This window comes from Phocoena sinus, chromosome 1 (assembly GCF_008692025.1).
Source record: "Phocoena sinus isolate mPhoSin1 chromosome 1, mPhoSin1.pri, whole genome shotgun sequence".
Taxonomy (NCBI): domain Eukaryota; kingdom Metazoa; phylum Chordata; class Mammalia; order Artiodactyla; family Phocoenidae; genus Phocoena; species Phocoena sinus.
In genome coordinates, this window is record NC_045763.1 from 126,985,187 (window position 1) to 127,010,321 (window position 25,135).

The following is a 25,135-nucleotide window of genomic DNA, read 5'->3' on the forward strand; positions in this document are numbered from 1 at the left end:
GATCCAGCCTCATCCAGCACAACACAGGCACTAGTCCCCTCCACCAGGAAGCCTACACAACCCACTGAAACAACCTTAGCCACTGGAGACAGACATCAAAAACAACGGGAACTACGAAAGTGCAGCCTGCAAAAAGGAGACCCCAAACACAGTAAGATAAGCAAAATGAGAAGACAGAAAAACACACAGCAGATGAAGGAGCAAGATAAAAACCCACCAGACCTAACAAATGAAGAGGAAATAGGCAATCTACCTGAAAAAGAATTCAGAATAATGATAGTAAGGATGATCCGAAATCTTGGAAGTAGAATGGACAAAATGCAAGAAACAGTTAACAAGGACCTACAAGAACTAAAGATGAAACAAGCAACGATGAACAATGCAATAAATGAAATTAAAATCACTCTAGATAGGATCAATAGCAGAATAACTGAGGCAGAAGAACGGATAAGTGACCTGGAAGATAAAGTAGTGGAAATAACTACTGCAGAGCAGAATAAAGAAAAAAGAATGAAAAGAACTGAGGACAGTCTCAGAGACCTCTGGGACAACATGAAACGCACCAACATTCGAATTATAGGGGTTCCAGAAGAAGAAGAAAGAAAGAAAGGGACTGAGAAAATATTTGAAGAGATTATAGTTGAAAACTTCCCTAATATGGGAAAGGAAATAGTTAATCAAGTCCAGGAAGCACAGAGGGTCCCATACAGGATAAATACAAGGAGAAACACGCCAAGACACATATTAATCAAACTGTCAAAAATTAAATACAAAGAAAGCATATTAAAAGCAGCAAGGGAAAAACAACAAATAACACACAAGGGAATCCCCATAAGGTTAACAGCGGATCTCTCAGCAGAAACCCTACAAGCCAGAAGGGAGTGGCAGGACATACTGAAAGTGATGAAGGAGAATAGCCTGAAACCAAGACTACTCTACCCAGCAAGGATCTCATTCACATTTGATGGAGAAATTAAAACCTTTACAGACAAGCAAAAGCTGAGAGAGTTCAGCACCACCAAACCAGCTTTACAACAAATGCTAAAGGAACTTCTCTAGACACGAAACACAAGAGAAGGAAATGACCTATAGTAGCGAACCCAAAACAATATATAAAATGGAAATAGGAACATACATATCAATAATTACCTTAAATGTAAATGGACTAAATGCTCCCACCAAAAGACACAGATTGGCTGAATGGATACAAAAACAAGACCCTTATATATGCTGTCTACAAGAGACCCACTTCAGAACTAGAGACACATACAGACTGAAAGTAAGGGGATGGAAAAAGATATTCCATGCAAATGGAAACCAAAAGAAAGCTGGAGTAGCAATTCTCATATCAGACAAAATAGACTTTAAAATAAGGACTATTCCGCCTGCCGATGCAGGGGACACGGGTTCGTGCCCCGGTGCGGGAGGATCCCACATGCCGCGGAGCGGCTGGGCCCGTGAGCCATGGCCGCTGAGCCTGCGCGTCCGGAGCCTGTGCTCCGCAGCGGGAGAGGCCACGACGGTGAGAGGCCCGCGTACCGAAAAAAAAAAAAAAAAAAAAAAAAAAATAAGGACTATTAAAAGGGACAAAGAAGGACACTACATAATGATCAAGGGATCGATCCAAGAAGAAGATATAACAATTGTAAATATTTATGCACCCAACATAGGAGCACCTCAATACATAAGGCAAATACTAACAACCATAAAAGGGGAGATCAACAGTAACACATTCATAGTAGGGGACTTTAACACCCCACTTTCACCCATGGACAGATCATCCAAAATGAAAATAAATAAGGAAACACAAGCTTTAAATGATACATTAAACAAGATGGACTTAATTGATATTTATAGGACACTCCATCCAAAAACAACAGAATACACATTTTTCTCAAGTGCTCATGGAACATTCTCCAGGATAGATCATATCTTGGGTCACAAATCAAGCCTTGGTAAATTTAAGAAAACTGAAATTGTATCAAGTATCTTTTCCGACCACAACGCCATGAGACTAGATATCAATTACAGGAAAAGATCTGTAAAAAATACAAACACATGGAGGCTAAACAATACACTACTTAATAATGAAGTGATCACTGAAGAAATCAAAGAGGAAATAAAAAAATACCTAGAAACAAATGACAATGGAGACACAACGACCCAAAACCTATGGGATGCAGCAAAAGCAGTTCTAAGGGGGAAGTTTATAGCAATACAAGCCCACCTTAAGAAGCAGGAAACATCTCGAATAAACAACCTAACCTTGCACCTCAAGCAATTAGAGAAAGAAGAACAAAAAAACCCCAAAGCTAGCAGAAGGAAAGAAATCATAAAAATCAGATCAGAAATAAATGAAAAAGAAATGAAGGAAACAATAGCAAAGATCAATAAAACTAAAAGCTGGTTCTTTGAGAAGATAAACAAAATAGATAAACCACTAGCCAGACTCATCAAGAAAAAAAGGGAGAAGACTCAAATCAATAGAATTAGAAATGAAAAAGGAGAAGTAACAACTGACACTGCAGAAATAAAAAAAATCATGAGAGATTACTACAAGCAACTCTATGCCAATAAAATGGACAATCTGGAAGAAATGGACAAATTCTTAGAAATGCACAACCTGCCAAGACTGAATCAGGAAGAAATAGAAAATATGAACAGACCAATCACAAGCACTGAAATTGAAACTGTGATTAAAAACCTTCCAACAAACAAAAGCCCAGGACCAGATGGCTTCACAGGTGAATTCTATCAAACGTTTAGAGAAGAGCTAACACCTATCCTTCTCAAACTCTTCCAAAATATAGCAGAGGGAGGAACACTCCCAAATTCCTTCTACGAAGCCACCATCACCTTGATACCAAAACCAGACAAGGATGTCACAAAGAAAGAAAACTACAGGCCAATATCACTGATGAACATAGATGCAAAAATCCTCAACAAAATACTAGCAAACAGAATCCAACAGCACATTAAAAGGATCATACACCATGATCAAGTGGGGTTTATTCCAGGAATGCAAGGATTCTTCAATATACGCAAATCTATCAATGTGATAAACTATATTAACAAATTGAAGGAGAAAAACCATATGATCATCTCAATAGATGCAGAGAAAGCTTTCGACAAAATTCAACACCCATTTATGATAAAAACCCTCCAGAAAGTAGGCATAGAGGGAACTTTCCTAAACATAATAAAAGCCATATATGACAAGCCCACAGCAAACATCATCCTCAATGGTGAAAAACTGAAAGCATTTCCACTAAAATCAGGAACAAGACAAGGTTGCCCACTCTCACCACTCTTATTCAACATAGTTTTGGAAGTTTTAGCCACAGCAATCAGAGAAGAAAAGGAAATAAAAGGAATCCAAATCGGAAAAGAAGAAGTAAAGCTGTCACTGTTTGCAGATGACATGATACTATACATAGAGAATCCTAAAGATGCTACCAGAAAACTACTAGAGCTAATCAATGAATTTGGTAAAGTAGCAGGATACAAAATTAATGCACAGAAATCTCTGGCATTCCTATATACTAATGATGAAAAATCTGAAAGTGAAATCAAGAAAACACTCCCATTTACCATTGCAACAAAAAGAATAAAATATCTAGGAATAAACCTACCTAAGGATACGAAAGACCTGTATGCAGAAAATTATAAGACACTGATGAAAGAAATTAAAGATGATACAAATAGATGGAGAGATATACCATGTTCTTGGATGGGAAGAATCAACATTGTGAAAATGACTCTACTACCCAAAGCAATCTACAGATTCAATGCAATCCCTATCAAACTACCACTGGCATTTTTCACAGAACTAGAACAAAAAATTTCGCAATTTGTATGGAAACACAAAAGACCCCGAATAGCCAAAGCAATCTTTAGAACGATAAAAGGAGCTGGAGGAATCAGGCTCCCTGACTTCAGACTATATTACAAAGCAACAGTAATCAAGACAGTACGGTACTGGCACAAAAACAGAAAGATAGATCAGTGGAACAGGATAGAAAGCCCAGAGATAAACCCACGCACATATGGACACCTTATCTTTGATAAAGGAGGCAGGAATGTACAGTGGAGAAAGGACAGCCTCTTCAATAAATGGTGCTGGGAAAACTGGACAGGTACATGTAAAAGTATGAGATTAGATCACTCCCTAACACCATACACAAAAATAAGCTCAAAATGGATTAAAGACCTAAATGTAAGGCCAGAAACTATCAAACTCTTAGAAGAAAACATAGGAAGAACACTCTATGACATAAATCACAGCAAGATCCTTTCTGACCCACCTCCTAGAGTAATGGAAATAAAAACAAAAATAAACAAATGGGACCTAATGAAACTTCAAAGCTTTTGCACAGCAAAGGAAACCATAACCAAGACCAAAAGACAACCCTCAGAATGGGAGAAAACATTTGCAAATGAAGCAACTGACAAAGGATTAATCTCCAAAATTTACAAGCAGCTCATGCAGCTCAATAACAAAAAAACAAACAACCCCATCCAAAAATGGGCAGAAGACCTAAATAGACATTTCTCCAAAGAAGATATACAGAATGCCAACAAACACATGAAAGAATGCTCAACATCATTAATCATTAGAGAAATGCAAATCAAAACTACAATGAGATATCATCTCACACCAGTCAGAATGGCCATCATCAAAAAATCAAGAAACAATAAATGCTGGAGAGGGTGTGGAGAAAAGGGGACACTCTTGCACTGCTGGTGGGAATGTGAATTGGTTCAGCCACTGTGGAGAACAGTATGGAGGTTCCTTAAAAAACTACAAATAGAATTACCATATGACCCAGCAATCCCACTACTTGGCATATACCCTGAGAAAACCAAAATTCAAAGAGAGTCATGTACCAAAATGTTCATTGCAGCTCTATTTACAATAGCCAGGACATGGAAACAACCTAAGCGCCCATCATCGGATGAATGGATAAAGAAGATGTGGCACATATACACAATGGAATATTACTCAGCCTTAAAAAGAAATGAAATTGAGCTATTTGTAATGAGATGGATAGACCTAGAATCTGTCATACAGAGTGAAGTAAGTCAGAAAGAAAAAGACAAATACCGTATGCTAACACATATATATGGAATTTAAGGGAAAAAAATGTCATGAAGAACCTAGGGGTAAGATAGGAATAAAGACGCAGACCTACTGGAGAACGGACTTAAGGGTATGGGGAGGGGGAAGGGTGAGTTTTGACAGGGCGAGAGAGAGTCATGGACATATACACACTAACAAACGTAGTAAGGTAGATAGCTGGGGGGAAGCAGCCGCAAGGCACAGGGATATTAGCTCGGTGCTTTGTGACAGCCTGGAAGGGTGGGATGGGGAGAGTGGGAGGGAGGGAGACGCAAGAGGGAAGACATATGGGAACATATGTATATGTATAGCTGATTCACTTTGTTGTAAAGCAGAAACTAACACACCATTGTAAAGCAATTATACCCCAATAAAGATGTTTAAAAAATAAAAAATAAAAAAAAAAAATAAAAGTAAACAGGATATTGTCTTGTTACCCAACACCATGGTTTCTATAGAGGTTCTGCTGTATATGTTTTAATCATGATTTAACAAAATTCCATTTAAAGTGAGAAGCAACTCTTGCAAATATCCCAACTTAGATACAGCTAAGAACAAGTATTAGGGAACTTCACAAATGTGCACATGAAAAACAAAGAGTAAATAAAATGTGTGACAGTGCCTGAACAAAGCATTCAGCAAGGTTTTTTTTTTTAAATATTATGCACTGTTAATAATAATGTTTTAATACATGCAAAAAATATAAATGGAATGACCAAGTATTTCAAACATACTGTCAGCTTTCATTACTAGAATTACAGATGTGGCAGTGGTGTACTCAATTTTATGCTGTCAAAACATCATAGGTGAATAATAGTTTTATTCAAAATTTTTCTCAATAAGAAAAAAGCAAATTAAAAGGTCTCTGGGGTCAATTCTTTAAAAAGATGAATTTTATATAAAGTAATGTCTATTGCTAAATATCTATTTTTACCTATTTTGACTTTCATATTTACTTAAATCAGAACACTAATCTAATATGTGGACAAAATCATGTGGCACAAAAGTAGGTACTAAAAATAACATTTATTCCCCAATTAGGTAAGTGTATCTCACGATACTCAATGTATCTATTTTCTTGATAGAAAGAAATCACACAATCATTTATCCAGTCTTTATCTCTGATTATTTCATGAGGATAAATTCTTAGAAATGAAGTTACAGAATTAAGGAAGTATACAATTTTAGGCTTCTGTTCTCTGTTACCAAATATATTTCACAAAGGTTTTGTCCATTTAAGTCCCACAAGAAGTGTGTCAGAGTGCCTCTTTGCTCCCATGTGTGGGTATTAGCATTAGAAAATCTTTGGCAACTGATAGGTGAAAACGGAATCTGGCTGCTTTATTTTATATTCACCATGTCTGGAAAAATTACTAACTAAAGTCAGGAGTTTTTTTTTAAAGACTTCATGAAGCATGTTCTCCTCTGAGAAAAAGTTATAAAGAAATTAGGAACAAAAAAGCTACACACTAAATAAAGCAGTGTTTTTTTTGATGATTATCTTTAAAAGATTTAATAAGTATTTTATAATTCATTTAGTTCTTACAATGCTGCTGAACAAATGGTTGGTCTCCAATATCTATCAAAGGGAAATGTTTCTATGAGGTTCTTTTCACTTTCTTTTGATCCTTCCACATAATTTCAACATTACTGCCACAGCAATGAAGGTCACTAAAACTTAAACTATTAGAACAAATGGAAGAGTTTGGTTTATCAATTAAAATTGATATAGGACTTATCAAATAAGGGATTTTATAGGCATATTTAATTTTATCTCAATATATAAGAATTTCTCGATTGCCAAATTAAGGGTTGTAATATAGACAATAATTTGATTTATCTTTTGAATAACTGCTTTGAAATAATACCCTAATATATAGTTCTAGGAATAATAAAAAAGGTCAGTAAATACTACACAATGCCTTTTAGACACGCAATATTTAATTTTAAGGTTGCTTTTCTCAAGTGAAATAACTGAGTTAACTAAATGCCTGAGTTTAATGAAGGTGGCCTCTAGCAAAGAAATAAGTCTAATTTCTACAGGTAGAGTCCCTGTCTTAGGAAAAATTACACATTTAAAATTTTGGATAAAAGATTATTTCTCATATATTAAGAAAATAATGTGTTAGTTCTGGTCAGTAAAATTTTAAAAAGTGCAACTAATGTTTCAACCGTGATTTAATGTTTTAAAGAAAATATATTAGAGAGAACAGAATAAAAGGTATATATGTGAAATATATAATACATATAATGAACAGAAAAGTTAATCACCAAGTACTGTAAGAAAGAAAAAAAAGAGGCAGGCATATACACAGAAAATGAAAGTGTAAGATTCAGATGGCTCAATAATGCACACATCTAGTTCATCTCTGACTCTAGTGAAATGGTCAGTAGATGACATCACTGTGCCAACCACAGAGAAGATCTTCAGGCCCTCTGAAAAATATTTTTCAAAGCCCCAAGGAAACCTAAGCAGTCTCTGAAATTTTTTTCCAGTTTATGAAAATTGGATTCTTATAAAAGAAAAATGGACCATTTTTACTGCAACAAAAACTGATTTGTAAAAGCTGGAAGCAGTTTAAAAATACTCAACATGAGGTTCTTGTTAGTCTTGAAAAGTAAGAGTTATAATAAAAAAAACTGTCCAAAAATATGGTACGGATACATTGTATATAAGGGGAAAAAAGGCTAGTCTTACTCCTATTATTTTTAATTAGCTTCAATAGCAAGTTCCACTTTACTTTCTAACGCCAGTTCAGGTTTTAGGAGGGGAAGATTTACATCTGACCCTCTGGCAATGTCAACTCTATAGCTAATGCCTTGGAGCCCTAATACACTTTGCATTACCTCAAAATGTTGGGAAATTCTGGTGCCAAGAGGTTCAAACTGATAGTGACACATGTCTAAAACCCAGGATTCGCTGTCCAACTGCCAGTATGCATTTTATCAAACATCCAGTCTCCCTCGTAGAATAGGATGGATGAGTTTAACAGTTTTCACTGTCTCCAATTAAACTGCCCTGCTATATTACAAAAATGCAGACCTTCAGATTAAGAAGGACCCCCCCGACTTGGATTTTAAGAAATATACAATTTGAACTGTTTAAACAATACTCTAAATTTGACTCAGTTATCCCATTTTAACAGACTTGTCCCATTACTAAACATGGTTATTTTAGGAAGAAATTGAAGAATTTTTCTGTGAACAATTAAAAAAAAAAAAAACTCTTACACAAATTTGTTCTTTACCTTGCAGAAACTTGGGATCATCTACTTTACCTGAACCCACTGAAACTGACATGTTAAAATCCACAAAGACTGAAAAGTCACGATTACTGGTTGAATAGCATGCCACTTGGCACTGGTATGCAGTTTCATGTTCTCAAATCATTAGAAACAATGGTAATTATAAAAATTCACATTTTATACATTTTTAAAATATTATTACTATTCCAATTAACTTGACACTGCTTGTTAATCAAAGACATATGATGAAGAACAGGGAAAGAATTTCTAAGTCATCTGGACAATTTTCCTGATTTAAAGAAAAAAAAACTACCATACGACCCAGCAATCCCACTACTGGGTATATACCCTGAGCAAACCATAATTCAAAAAGAGTCATGTACCAATATGTTCATTGCAGCTCTATTTACAATAGCCAGGACATGGAAGCAACCTAAGTGTCCATCAACAGATGATTGGATAAAGAAGATGTGGCACATATATACAATGGAATATTACTCAGCTATAAAAAGAAACAAAATTGAGTTATTTGTAGTGAGGTGGATGGACCTAGAGTCTGTCATACAGAGTGAAGTAAGTCAGAAAGAGAAAAACAAATACCATATGCTAACACATATATATGGAATATAAGAAAAAAAAAATGGTCGTGAAGAACCTAGGGGTAAGATGGGAATAAAGACACAGACCTACTAGAGAATGGACTTGAGGATATGGGGAGGGGAAAGGGTAAGCTGTGACAAAGTGAGAGAGTGGCATGGACATATATACACTACCAAATGTAAAATAGATAGCTAGTGGGAAGCAGCCGCATAGCACAGGGAGATCAGCTCGGTGCTTTGTGACCACATAGAGGGGTGGGATAGGGAGGGTGGAAGGGAGGGAGACGCAAGAGAGAAGAGATATGGGAACATATGTATATGTATAACTGATTAACTTTGTTATAAAGCAGAAACTAACACACCATTGTAAAGCAATTATGCTCCAATAAAGATGTTAAAAAAAAACACCTCAAAATAGATAACATTTCCTGTTTTTAAAATCAGCTTTTTCAATATTCAAAATTCAATCAAGGCATTATTCTTTCATAATTAACCCAAAATTCTTCATGTTGTTCAGTAAGTCTGCTTATTCTTATCTTCACAGTAAAGATGAAGAATAAGAGTTCAACACCTTCTGTCTACATTTTTCAAAAATATTCCCATTTTGCTTAAAATCAATTAAAATGAAATATTTCAAAAGCATCATTTTAAGTCAATGTTATTTGGTCTAATAGGTTTTTAATTTACCTATTGGATATCAGAAGCCCAAAGGTAGCCATTAGTTTAAAATTTCACATCTGGGACATTATGCATCAAAATTATCATGCCAAAATATGTGAATAATTATGGAACAATTTAAAATACTTAAATCTTTGTAGAATTAAAAAAAATAAGCCAGAGTTAAGGTCCATGGTTTGTTGCTATCAAAGAAGAACAAAGAAATCCTATTAGAAGACAATCCTAACAACAAAAATGATTCATAAAAGAAAGAGTAAATGATTCTAGAGAAGGTCAATAAAAAATGTAGCAAAGAACAACTACGAATTTTTGGTTATACTGTAAGCTTTCTCTGTATATCTGCTGATAAAATTTAAAGTCCCTTTTTATTTGATCTGTTACTCAGAAAAAAACAGAGGAAATTCATAGTAAATTATTTCTTCTGGAAATACAAAGAGAGAATGATACAGTTACATGATTTAAGGCCTGAAAAATTACAAAAGACAAGAGATGAAAGACTTAGCTTTCTCAAGGGAAGTTCTTTTGAAAGGGCAAACAATTCTCAATTCAAAATGATTATAATAAATAAGTATATCACTCTTTTGATTTGAAAAAATATATAGTCTACATGAAGTTTTATTAACTAATCCTTTAAACCAACATAGCTGTGATGTGTTTTTTATGATGTGAAAAAAGCTACTTATATATTTTTATTCTTGAAAAGGAACTAAAGGCACAAAAGTAAGAGAACTTTCCCAGTCTTTTAAAAAACAACTTGTTAACAGAACTGAGGAATAAAATCCTGAAATCTTTGGACACAGTACATAACTTAGTCTTTGAGTATAGCCATCTCTCTAAACATCTTTACTGTTTTATAAAATGACCATTTTTGAAAACCAGAAATGAAAGATTTTGCTGAGTTGAGCTCAAGTCCATTCCTTTGGATATTCAATTTTAATGAAAATGTTCAGGTTCTTTAAAATCACATAACTATAGAAAAAAATCATGTCTTTCTCAAATAAGTAACGCGTGGCTAGTATCACACAAAACAATGTTTTGTTCATAGTGAAACATAAATGGCAGAAAAATTAATCTTTTAAATGCTATCAGCAAAAATTTTCAATATAAACATTGGGATTATATAACAAAATAACTTCTTCCCTTTCTAATTATGTTTCAGAAAACATTTGTACAGTGAATTGTCACATGATGGAGTATAATAGTTATAATAATTAAAGAGAATCTCTATTTAAATAATTATAGCTAACACAGACAGAGACATCAGAAGTAATCAAAAGCCATATGCTTCTGGTATTTAACCATGTTTAATTTTTTTTTTTCCTAAGGCAAGTCATTTCTCATCATGACAATCCAGTACACCAATGAAACTATTTCTAAAGTGTTATTATTTATTTAAAGTTCACTAAAGACTACTGAACTACATATAAGGTTATTGCATTTCATAAAATACCCCTGTATTTTTCCACTATGCTTTTAAATTTTGTCACGACCAACAGTGGGTTGTGAAATCAATATAGTGGGCTGCAATCTGAATTTTAAAAATAAAATTGAAAAGACTAAAACAGAATATATCATTGTGCATTACAGATAGTAAGAGTAATTACTGTTTTAAGAATTTTTTGTTTTATATATACGTGTGTGTATATATATAACACATATGGATATATATGTATATATATAAATATGTATGTGTGCACTGGGTTGCAATATGAAAGGTATCTTTTAATATGGGTTGTGGCAAAACAAAACAAAAAAGCACTTAAAAGTCACTATAATATGCTATGTTTCCTTCAAAATTAGGTACTGTGTTATACTGGAAAGACCATAAGACATATAGACCTAAGTTCAAATTTTTTTCTCTATCATCCTACATGTGTGAGTTGGTTACTTAAATTAGAGCCTTGATTTTTTCATTTTTTTTTTTTTTTTTTTTTTTGCGGTACGCGGGCCTCTCACTGTTGTGGCCTCTCCCATTGCAGAGCACAGGCTCCGGACGCGCAGGCTCAGCGGCCATGGCTCATGGGCCCAGCTGCTCCGCGGCATTTGGGATCTTCCCGGACCGGGGCACGAACCCGTGTCCCCTGCATCGGCAGGCGGACCCTCAACCACTGCGCCACCAGGGAAGCCCTGATTTTTTCATTTTTAAAATGTCTATGAAAATAGACATTATAATAATCTTGCTAAGTAGGTTAAAATAAACATAATATTTGCAAAATAAATTATACATAATTGATAATGGTTGCAATAATTATTACTATTGAATTGAAATGGCTTACTACAAGCGATGATTCAAGAGTTGTAACACATTGGTCACAACTGTATTCTTAAACACATCCTCCAAACATAAATATTTATGTTAATAAAATTATAATTTTAGAAGAGAAAATTAAATCAATAATCTAAAGAAAAAACTAGTCTTAAGGGCAAAAAGACTACATCTATTCATTGGACCATTTTAATGTGAAATTTCAATAGTCATCCTAAATTAAAATATTACACCTCTAGCAATGATATGAAGGGAAAACTATTATTTACACTTTCTGGCAAGACTTAAAAAATCTATGAGACCAGTAATGAAGCAGGATATCTATTGAGGGAAACTTTACTATAATTGTACAACAATGCTGGCATGTTAGGTTTTTTTCCTTAAATATTTTATTTGAATGCCATGCAGGGAGGAAAAGTCTTTAATTTAATCAAAGCATCAACTTTTTTTTTTTTTTTGCGGTACGTGGGCCTCTCACTGTTGTGGCCTCTCCCGTTGCGGAGCACAGGCTCATGGCCGCAGGCTCAGCGGCCATTGCTCACGGGCTCAGCGGCCATGGCTCATGGGCCCAGCCGCTCTGCGGCATGTGGGATCTTCCCGGACCGGGGCACGAACCCGTGTCCCCTGCATCAGCAGGTGGACTCTCAACCACTGCGCCACCAGGGAAGCCCAAAGCATCAACTTTTTAAAACGGTGATGTCTGAATAATTGTTAAAATACATGTATTGTAACAATAAATGCTGAAGAGGGTGTAGAGAAAAGGGAACCCTCCTGCACTGTTGATGGGAATGTAAATTGATACAGCCACTATGGAGAACAGTATGGAAGTTCCTTAGAAAACTAAAAATAGAAGTACCATATGACCCAGCAATCCCACTACTGGCATATACCCTGAGAAAACCATAATTCAAAAAGAGTCATGTACCACAATGTTCATTGCAGCACTATTTACAATATCCAGGACATGGAAGCAACCTAAGTGTCCATTGACAGATGCATGCATAAAGAAGATGTGGCACATATATACAATGCAATATTACTCAGCCATAAAAAGAAATGAAATTGAGTTATTTGCAGTGAGGTGGATGGACCTAGAGTCTGTCGTACAGAGTGAAGTAAATCAGAAAGAGAAAAACAAATACTGTATGCTAAGACATATATATGGAATCTAAAAAAAGAAGAAAAAAAAAAAGGTTCTCAAGAACCTAGGGGCAGGACAGGAATAAAGATGCAGACCTACTACAGAATGGACTTGAGGACACGGGAAGGGGGAAGGGTAAGCTGGGACGAACTGAGAGAGTGGCATGGACATATGTACCCTACCAAATGTAGACTAAATAGCTAGTGGGAAGCAGCTGCATAGCACAGGGAGATCAGCTCGGTGCTTTGTGACCACCTAGAGGGGTGGGATAGGGAGGGTGACGCAAGAGGGAGGAGATATGGGGATATATGTATATGTATAGCTGATTCACTTTGTTATAAAGCAGAAACTAACACACCATTGTAAAGCAATTATACTCCAATAAAGATGTTAAAAAAAAAAAGAACAAAGTTAAAAAAAATACATGTATTGTGTTCTTATTTTATATTTTATTGGCTTTGGAAAACACGAAACAATCTGGGTCATTAATTTGGCAAAAGTACTGTATTTCAATAGACAGCCTGTATTTTCCAAAACGAGGAAGCATATATATATACACACACACACACACACACTATATATATATATATATATATATATATATATATATATATACACACACACATACACACACACACACACATTTTTTTTTAGAACTGTGATCTTCATTTTTTTACATACAAAATGTGACTTCATAAGTTAATTTAAAATCAAATGAGTATGTTCTTGAAAATATTCAGGATTCTTTTTTTTTTACTCTTTGATGGAAAAAGAAAAATGGGAAGTGAAGAAAATTTTAGCTTTTCAAAAACAAGGGGAACAGCATATATTAGATTTTTCTTGGAAGACTGTTTACCTGCCAGGAAATGAATGCTGCCCAGCTACATCTCCATTTTGAAGGTGATAATCATTGAAGAAATCTGGACTCATGGCTCCTTCAGAGGCAACTAATCCATCTAGGATGAAAGAAAATAGTAACTAGTGAAACATCTTTGCAGGGAATAAAAAGGAAACTGTTCTATCAAGTAACACAATAGAAAATAACCTGTATATTTAATCCGGAAGAAAAATGTTAGCATGATATTCAATTCTCTCTGGGAGTATGAACAGAAGACCATACATACTTAAGTGTTCTTTTACAATGATTGGACATTTATTGAGCATCTACTATGTGGTAGTACTATTTTATTAGAGAGATGAATAAGAAAATCTCTGCCTTCAAGGGGCTTCTAGTCTTGTGGAGAAGACAACAAAAGTTAAGGGATGAGGTAGGATAGGGAGGGACAATAAACCTTCCAGGCTAAGAAACAGAATGAGTAAGGAAATAGAAGAGACATTAAATAGCATGGTTTCGGTAAAGACCAACACTCTAGTATGTCCAACATTTTATACCCGGACAGCTTCATTTGTGTAGTATGATTAGGGAATTATACATTTCAAATAAGTGAATTTTTATATAAGCAATGCTTGACACTTTAAGTGTCAAACCTTAAAACAAACACACAAACTTGGGTTAGAAATCCTTGAAAATACATTTTATATTTCCTGTGATTTTAAAAAGTATACTGAATATAATTTTAAAACTTCTTGATAACTCAATCTTCATTATAAACATCAATTATTATGTAGTAACGCCCTAGGTTATTAGATATATTTGACTACCTACGCTATGTGGCTACACTACTATGCTTTTTGAGTACTTTTTCTTTGCTTATAAAGTGCTCCTTTTCCTAAATCTAAGTCTTTATTATTACTTCTTGCTGATTTTAGAGTGATACTACTTTCTCATTCGCTCCAATCTAAGAATCCAGATGACCTATTTTTGATAGAATTATGAGTAAGTTAAGAATAAGAAGAATCTGAGGAAAAAGGATCTAAGTGATGGCCTCAGGGCTGTCTTATGCATAGAACAAATATATTTTAGTATATGGCTTTTGTAATTACTATTTGAAAAGCTCTGAAGCCTTTTAAAGTTTCCTTTTCTGAAAGTATTCTGGGTTGGTAAGTGACCTCTAGGTCACCTGTTGGCTAGGTGGTATCCACAACATAGTTTATAAATTTGGCACACAGTAAGCAAATTATTCAGTCACCAGACAATCATTTTACACCTACCACATGCAATAATACTTTGCTAGGTCCTGTGGAAAAACTTAGAATACATAATTTCTGTTTTCAGGAATTTCAGGTTAAGTGAAATACAAATAGACACTTAAGATGCAATTAAATAATACATTTCATTAATAAATGATACACAACAGGAAGGGATATACCTACTAAATGAATGCTGGAGGCTGAAAAAGCTACAGAAGGATTACTGTGTTCTGTAGAGGTTAGAAAATCCTACTTGGGAAGGGAGGGAGGCAGAGGTGTAACTGATTTGAGTATTGATAGCTGGGAATTAAATGATAAAATCTGTTTAGGAATAAGGGTATTAAAAATCGAATAGATGGTAAAAATTAATAGAGTTGGGAAATGAATAGGTAAAAATAATTGGTATTTCCATAAGACTCCTGTACTACTCATTTGTTACATATATCCATTTGTTACATACCATATACTAAACACTTGCATTATTATTTAATTGTTGAATTGTTAATAATACCTCTGGTATTTACCTTATTACTTTAGTAAATTTAAAATACTTAAGAGGTAGCTAAAAAGTATGTAATATTTAGTCCAGTTTCTGTGTCCTCTAAAAGTTAAAAATTCTATAAACCAAAAGTCCAGCTAAACACAAAAAAAGTTACAAAAAATGAAATTATGGGAATGCCAAGACATCATAGATTGAGAGTTAAGCGGCTAAAAAAATTAATTTTCTATGGATCTAAGACTGTGAAAGTTTGGCTAAAATTAACAAGGTGAAGACCACAAAAATCAACAAGTTTCTCTGTTAAATTAAAACCAAATAATTTAGGATCAGGAGTTAAGAAATCTGCCAATTTTAGAGGAACAAAGCTAAGTAATGCCAAAATAAAATATATACCACACTTTGAAAATGAATACAAAGATATTCAGCATGCCAGCAGCATAAAAGATTCTAACACTCAGAAATATAACACTCATATAAATACAACCAAATAAAAATACCTGAATTATACATTAAAAGTTAATATTACATGAAACACGATCTAGTGAAGTGAATCAGATGAGGAAGAACTTAAATGAAAAACTTGTCAAATTCTCAACATCTTCATTTTGATTCAAAGCTCTCATTGTCTTCAAAGGGAAAAATGAGTAAGAAGGATAAATGGAATACAGGGAACTACAAACGGGGATCTCATCAAATAGAGATGAAACTAAAAAAAATTTGAATTTAAAGATTCAGCCAGAAATTTTATAAACCCAGAATAAAACTAGTTTAAGAAATTTTATAAACCTAGAATACAGTAAGTTTAGTAATACAATAAGCCTGATATTATATGAATAAAGAGTAAATTTATACTTCTGAACTTAATTTTTAATAATCCTAAGGCCCTGCAATTCATTCGGTAAAGTACAGCTTCTACACTGCCCTTTAATGACTTGACAAAATTTAGGTAACTCTGTAATATGAGCAATCATTCTTCACTATAATGAAGTATAGAAGTTAAATTATATCTTAAATCATCAACTCAAGCACTTCAACTTCTTTGGAATTATCTGTTTCTCAGCATTCTGTAACCAAAATTAATTTTTATGTATTTTTGGTTGTAATCACGTATTCAGATAAATCTAGGAGTGTCCTTCTTAAGCTCCTACTCTAACCTTACTGTTTCAAAGATAGCAACAAGGAATCAAAGAATTTCATGTAACATTTAAATGCCCAGAGAACAAATAGAAGACAGAGAGGATATACACCAGAGCACTTTGTAAATTGTAGAGCATTATATACATTTAGGTTATTAAATTACATGAAATCTTTTAGACCATAGTTATATAACACACCTTCTTGAGGTGCTCTAAGTAATGATGATAAATGTGGTTATGAGTAAAATGGGGTATGTATTGGAACAAGAATGAAATCAAAGCAAATTTACTGCCAGCATAGATAATTTATCAACTTTCTGATTTCTGAAACTCAGTTAAAAAAACTGGCTTATACATATTGAATAAATAAAAGTAAAAAAATACAAAAACTCAGTATCTTCTTATATATTGTTACTGAAGTAAACTTTATTTCTAAAAGTCAAATGAAAATGTAGTATTAGGCTCTTTGGTGAACTAGCTAAAAGTGAAATTATGACTGTGTGGGAGGAAACAGATATAAAGAGTGAATAAAATGAGAAAAAGAAATGAATAAAATAGATTAATCATAACTTATTTGGCTACACCTGATAAGATACATCACATAAACACATAGGTAAATGAAAATTGTGGTTTTATAATGATCCTGAGACAGAAATAAACCATTTTAAGTTTCATATACTGTAATATAGTTACATAATAAATGCTAAGAATAAGATTCATCACAATGAATGAAGAACAACAGAAAAAAAGTAGCAAATAATTTAGAAATGTGTAGTAGCAATACAGCTTTATAAATTATAATATACTTCCTCTGTGGGTAAAAAAGTACTAAAGCAAACAGCATCATTTTCATGATAGAAAAGGAAATTAGTCAGTAACTGCAATCACAATTATTTTAGACTAAGAAAAAAAAATAATGTAGCTATAAGGAGATGTATAAGTAGATTCCTATTTCAGATAACAGAATGAGGGTCCTTTTTTAAAATAATAGCAAGAAAGAAACAGATACATTTTGACATGTCTAACAGTTGGAAAGCATAGAGGGCAATACTAATGACCAGGAAGTAGCAAATGCTAGTTCATTTTTAAATAAAAGATAAGACCAGGGTATCACTGGCCATTTAGCTTAAACTCTGTGGTTGAAAAACTCTACAGTTGCTTTTATCAGAAGCAGCCTAAAGTTTCATGGAGAGCCAGAGACTTAAGTAAGATAGCTAAAGCATCCCAACAAATCTGCAGTGTTACAAATTTATCTGATGTTTCTGAAGATACAACTGCACACAGTAAAAGACAAGAGACTAGCATTGTCGAGATTTCCATGACACATATCAAAAACACCACAGAGACTCACTTAGTTGATGAACTGTTCATGAAAAATAAAGTAGGTAAAATAATAAACTAAAAAAGTACAGGGGGCTTCCCTGGTGGCGCAGTGGTTGAGAGTCTGCCTGCCGATGCAGGGGACACGGGTTCGTGCCCCGATCCGGGAGGATCCCACATGCCGCGGAGCGGCTGGACCCGTGAGCCATGGCCGCTGGGCCTGCGCGTCCGGAGCCTGTGCTCCGCAACGGGAGAGGCCCGCGTACCCAAAAAAAAAAAAAAAAAAAAAAAAAAAAAAAAAAAGTACAGGTGGCTTGATATGAGAATTATATCTTTAAACTCACAGCAATGTAATCTCTGCTGTCAAGTGTGTACCATATCATCAGGCTATAGGTATAAAAAAACAACCATGAGGCTATCTAAAGGTAACATTTCACCCCTGGAATGCTTAAATTTATTTATTTTTCCATCAGCTGTGGCTGTTTCTAAATTTAGATATATAAAAATGTGTACAATTCAGATTTCTCACAAAAGCATAGGTTGTACATTTTAATTGTATCTCACAGAAAAATGTTATGATTTTCATTTTAAGGGGTCAACTTAAATGAATTAATTTTGGATAAGTGGTATAATTTTTTAGAAATCTGTTCTGAAATTCTAATTGTATTAAAACAACAAAGTTAAATACTGAGGTGGTTACATGTTTTACTCATTTTTGGAAACTGCTCATTGATTCACACTGAAAAGTAGCTATCTATCAATTTTCAAAGCAAGAAACCTGATTCCAAGAAATTCTGATTTCTATTATCAAAAAATTCACATCATATATATTTTACATCATTTTACTTCATGAATATCTGACTAGGTAAGGAACAGCTGCTTGCCATTACTGAATTAAGAAATTCTGGTTGGTTGAAATTAATCATCTACTCCATCTGGTTTGAAACTCAAAGCAGTATTTCATAACTACTGTAAAGTTCAGTTAGGAAGAAATCTATTTAATTTTCAAAGTAAAGTACCAATTTTCCAGGATTCAAGTATCTATATCAAATATAAAAATAATGCAGCCTTATGGGCAATATGCACAGAATACAATTATGAAAATATATGAATGAATACATAGTAGGAAAAAAAGGTGAGCCATTAATTCAGATACAATTACTTTAAATGCTTTTTATTTGCAACCTGCTACAGATCTTAGTTAGAAATCCTTTCTTTTGTCTCTTCAACTAAATGACTTCAATGAAGTAATTAATACTGGTAACAGTGCAACACATTAAAAGGGAGAATATGCAAAAACTTACTGTTCTTAGTACCAAAATCCCTGGAAAAAGGCAGGATGGCAGAATCAACAAGGGTATGTAAGATCTATGTAAAAATTAAATTTTGCCTTGAAAATACTAGCAAGAGTTTAGAATGAAAAAACTATTGCTATAAAGTGTCTAAACCTTCCCAACCAGAGAACCAAACAGGGGTTACTAGTTCGAAACTAAAGCAAAACCATGGCAAAATGAGACTGTTAAAATGAAACACACTGGAAAAGAAAACATAAATTAGTAAATTATACATTTAAATAAATGCAGAATAGAGAAAAATATCACATTTTCAAACAGAAGTCAGCAATCTTGAAGATGTCATTTTAAGTTACACATTCTAGAAAATAATAAACTAAGAGCAATTAATTTTCCTGGTCACAGCCTTTTTAATGGGGATCACATCAAACACAGCCCTTTTAATGGGGATCACATCAAAGACTAACTTGGAAAAAAATAATGGTGAGTTAATAGGTTTGCTTGGTGTGTATACTGATGTTATGTCTAAAATCATTAGCAGAAGGCCATTTATATACTAAAAGAAGTGCTTACAAAGCTTGGGAATGAGCAAGGTTGGCAGACAAAAATCCCTATTTATATCATACACAGAGACTACTTATTTTTGCTTTGGTTATCATTTTACCTGAGCCGTAGAAAAGGTCAGGTCTCTCGAGAATGTCTCCTTCATGGATGTATGGCTCAATTCGATCATCACCATACAAGTACTGCTCACTCTCATCCATCTGACGACTCTCTACCATCTCCAGCCACTGAGAGTTATGCCAGCGAAACTTTTCACTCTGAATTTTCTTAGCCCATTCTTCATCATATTCCTATTGCAAACAAAGTCAATTATTTTTATGTAAGCTTATGAAGGCACTTCCTTGGCACTCAGATAGCAGTACATTTAGCTTATAAGAAGAGAATTTTGGGGCTTTTGTTTGGGTCAGAGAAAACATTAAAAGTACCTGTTCAGAATTACTGTACACGATAATCAATAAAAATCAATTTATTACATATATTAAGACATCTCTGTTTGGATTATCAATCGCCATTGGCAATGGCAAAAACTGGAAAAGTTCAAATTTCACAAATTCTTTATCTAAGTATTACTAGAATTTAGGTAAGCAACCAGACTTCAGCTTCCAAAGAGTTTTGTGGCTATAATTACTGTGGCGCTAATGACAGGTGGTTGAGCATTAAAATTACATCTTTCGCTGTATCTCTTTGTTTAGATAACATTTTTCAGTAGGAAAAAAAAAAAGCACTATTAAAGAATTTCTCCTAAAAACTGAAATGGTTTACTACAAAAAACAAATAGCAGAATTTAATTCAATTTTGTTTCAACCACAAAATAATAATGTCTTAGTCATAATTATTTCTTTAAACATCTCCTGCTTTAACCATGAACTCTTGAGGAGCAAGACTGTGGCTTATTCATTGTATCTGTAGCATCTATTGACAGAGAACTTCATTGGTGCGTGTTTTTGAAGGGCAAGTAGGCAAATTATTACAAAAGTTACAGCTGAACCTATCTAGCTCCACAGGTGGTGGTTACTTCTGACAAGTGTATTCACTTAATTAATGGACAGTACCACTGATGACTTAGATGGAAAAAATGGCTTCAGGTATTTCTTGTCATCCTAATCACCGGGTTCTTAGTTTTAAATTCCTCTGTCTTTAACACTTTTGTTTATAAGTTGGAAAGGTGCCAGTTGGAAAGGTGCCAGGCAATACTACTGTCCTCCAATAGTTAGGATCATCACGATAACTAAGAGGTGGACCAAATATATATTTTAGGTAAATGCTGAGCAATTTTCATACAAAGCCAAGTAAGGCTGAAGTCAAAAACTGTCATCACAGAATAAATTTCTGGGATGTAAGAATACATATGAAATTTTATAATAAAGGTATTTATTATTATCAAAATTTTTCTTGTTAAATTTTAAGTTTCACATTATCAATATATCTCTTAGCAGTGTCAGCTGTTAGACTGTGTGTTCTATACTGTACAACTCTGAAACTATATAGATGTTACTTTTCAACTTAGGTTGGTGGAAGTAGAAGATATTTTTTGGCTATGGTACTGCTAATGGCAATTTTGTCACCAAATTATTAACCGTTTTTCTTTCTAGTGGTTATCTATTAAAATTCCTATTAGTTGTCAGTTTATTTCCTAATATAATTATTTAAAATTAAATTGTATAAAAGAGTTATCATAAATATTATTGCATTTTACTTAAAATAATAAACATTAATTCAACTGTTATAATCACAGTATTTAATAGAATATGCCTTATAATACTAGGTATCCTATTAGATCTACATTAAATACTGGAACTAATTTGAGTGGTATTGTTTCTTTCATGAATAGCAGTTTGTTTCACTGGGCAAGAGGTATAAAACTAACTTTTCATTTTGGTAGAAAAATTTTAAATTTGATTATCTGAATGAAGAAGTATCCAAGGAAGATGATAGACATATGATTTGAAAGTTTTATTATAATTTAAGTTCAAGTATGTGGATTCCTAGTGTAAGAACAGAAGTTGAAATCATCAAGCACCCAAAGCATGTAAAATATGGGGTTTGCTATTCCACTAAGGCTAAAACTTGCTTCTTGTGAATATCTGTGAAACGTTACAGGGGTACATATAATTTAAAAAAGTAAATCCTTCCCCGGTGGTCCAGTGGTTAAGACTCTGCACTTCCAATGCAGGGGGCGCAGGTTCGATCCCTGGTCAGGGAACAAAGGTCCCACATGCTGCATGGTGTGGCCAAAAAAATAAAATAAAAAAGTAAAGCCTTCAACTGCATATCCATAAAAATGTATTTGGCCTAGTAAGTAATGCTCTGCACAAAGAAGAAAATTCACGCTTATTCTATGAGTTATCATCTCTACCCTTGTAAGATTTTACTATTCTAGTTTAATAATAAAAATACATCTAATAAATGTAGAAATGTGTAAAAAATGAGCTGTTTTCATCACAAACAACAGCCTTTCTAACTTAAGCCTTATTACCCTTTAAACTTATTGCAATGTTCTTATTAATGAACCTACACACACAAGTCTGAGTTTTTTTGTTTAAAGACTATCTACACTATATTTGACAGAAGTCCAAACACACAAACCAAAAACATCCATGAGACTCCATGGCTAGCTTGTGACACTAAAGCTTGACTTCTTAGTGTCTTCGGAAAGCTGATTTTCCAATGCAGTGAGTTAGCATCAGATTTAATAAGACTACCCTTATGCTGATCTGAATTCCTTTAAAGCTTTTGCCTTCCTTTTATTATGATTATTTTTTAATATCAGTTTATGACTGAGCAAACCCACAGAACCAGGGCATCTCTTAACATTATAAGGCCAAAAAGTACAGTAACAATGATATAGATTGTACTATTTTCTTTATTAAAGATAATTTTATTCTTATTTTAAGTATTTTTGTACAATAAAACAACAGGCTTACTTTTCTATGACTAACATAATGAGTAACATGTACATTATTGTTTACTGGATAACAACTATGGTTGTCTTCTCAGCTCTTCAGAAAAAAAACAAAAACAAAAGTTTCTCCCTCAGTAAATATGAAACAGAATATGTTATTCTATACCAAGCTGAGTAATCATTTAGGATATAGAAAATTATGTTCTGCAGAAGATCCAACAATGATTACAGAATCCTACTACAATGAATCCACTGCAATGACATGTGGAGTTTTCACAAAAGATGGCCTTGAGACTTATTAAATACAGCGAGCTTTTTGTTATAGATCATAGGAAAGAAAATGGCAAAAAACCCTGACCAAACAGTATCAAGGCCTTAAAGTCTCAAGCAGTTATGACTTTTTGAAAACATTTGGAGTTTTATGATTATAAAACTATTTCCATTATGAAACTATTTCCTGACTGAAAGTTGAAAATTATAGAAAAAATACCCTAATGTCTTTACCTTAGATAGAACCACAATAAATACCGGTATATACTAGTTTTCAGTGACTTTCTTAATTCTAATATTAACAGCTAACTTTGGAGGATGTTTTAAAATATGCATTTTTAAATTTAGAGGCTAAGTATAAAACATTATTAAGATATTATACTTGTGCCATAAAGGTTTGTTCTAGTTTGTGACAATGCAGCTTCAGGTATTCGAATATTTACCAAATGTAGCATCTTGGAATGAAGCATGTTATGAGGAACGCAATATTTGTTTAAATATTTTCATTTCTTTTTCCTTAATAGCAAATTGTTTAGAATCAAAAAAGATAGTACAGTTTTGCTATATGATGCTGTATTTTTCATCTTTATGTTTCTGAAACACTGATTTTTATGTTCCATATTTCTTGAAAATTAAATATTTTAGCTTATGGATGTTGAAGATCTATTTATCAACCATAGTGAATTAATAGGTTAGGACAGTGGTCCCAAGAATTTTAGATTTTAGAAAGGTTCAAAAGTAAATCTGTGGGACTTGGGACTTCCCTGGTGGTGCAGTGGTTAAGAATCCACCTGCCAGGGCTTCCCTGGTGGAGCAGTGGTTGAGAGTCCGCCTGCTGATGCAGGGAACACGGGTTTGTGCCCCGGTCCAGGAGGATCCCGCATGCTGTGGAGCGGCTGGGCCCGTGAGCCGTGGCCGCTGGGACTGTGTGTCCGGAGCCTGTGCTCCTCAGCGGGAGAGGCCACAGCAGTGAGAGGCCCGCGTAGCGCAAAAGAAAAAAAAATAATAATAATAATCCACCTGCCAACGCAGGGGACATGGGTTCGAACCCTGGTCCAGGAAGATCCCACATGCCGTGGAGCAGCTAAGCCCGTGTGCCACAACTACTGAGCCTGTGCTCTAGAGCCCACAAGCCACAACTACTGAGCCCGAGTGCCACAACTGCTGAAGCCTGCATGCCTAGAGTCCGTGCTCCGCAACAAGAGAAGCCACTGCAATGAGAAGCCTGCACACCTTAACAAAGAGTAGCCCCTGCTCGCCGCAACCAGAGAAAGCCAGCGTGTAGCAACGAAGACCCAACGCAGCCAAAAATAAATAAATACATACATAAATGAATATATTTATGTATGTATTTATTTATTATTTTTTGCGGTACATGGGCCTCTCACTGTTGTGGCCTCTCCCGTTGTGGAGCACAGGCTCCGGACACGCAGGCTCAGCGGCCACGGCTCACGGGCCCAGGCGCTCCTCGGCATGTGGGATCTTCCCGGACCGGGGCACAAACGCATGTCCCCTGCATCGGCAGGCGGACTCTCAACCACTGCGTCACCAGGGAAGCCCATAAATTAATTTTTTAAAAAAAGTAAATCTGTGGGACTGATATTAAATGTAAATCAAGTTCCACCTACGATTATTGTTTTATAAAAGAAAGGCCATTTTAAGACTAAAAATGTGAGAAAGACGATCTCAAAATAAAGATATACCTTCCCAACACTAAAACACTTTAACTTTACATTTACGACTCCTCCCAGTTCTGGTCTCTCTCTTCTCTTTCCTCTCTGACTTTCACACACACACACACACACACACACACACACACACTTTTTTCTTTTCCCTCTCTTTTCCATTTTAGTGAAAACCAGTGAAAGCTTTATCATACCCCAGTGGACCAGCATATTCTGGAATCCCTAGTCTCAGCTATCTTCTGTATCTATCCTCAATGAGTATAGTTTAATAGCCCTGGCAAAGTCATACTTTCTTTGTGTCTCAGAGTCTGAATTTATAGACACTAAT

The 25,135-nt window shown here is 34.4% G+C and overlaps 1 protein-coding gene and 1 non-coding gene across 3 annotated transcripts in view; one reads left to right on the forward strand and one right to left on the reverse strand.

The window, feature by feature from the left end:
* Positions 1-25,135, reverse strand: part of KIFAP3 (kinesin associated protein 3) — a 166,361-nt gene that overhangs the window by 24,729 nt on the left and 116,497 nt on the right. For both annotated transcript variants that reach the window (XM_032636471.1, XM_032636472.1), the window contains exons 18-19: positions 20,051-20,240; positions 13,905-14,004 (exon numbers count right to left, since the gene is read on the reverse strand). In XM_032636471.1, coding sequence (XP_032492362.1) covers positions 13,905-14,004; positions 20,051-20,240 — 290 coding nt within the window. The remainder of the gene's footprint in view (positions 1-13,904; positions 14,005-20,050; positions 20,241-25,135) is intronic.
* On the forward strand, positions 22,081-22,153 carry TRNAG-UCC. The gene has a single exon. It is a non-coding gene; the product is annotated as a tRNA-Gly (tRNA).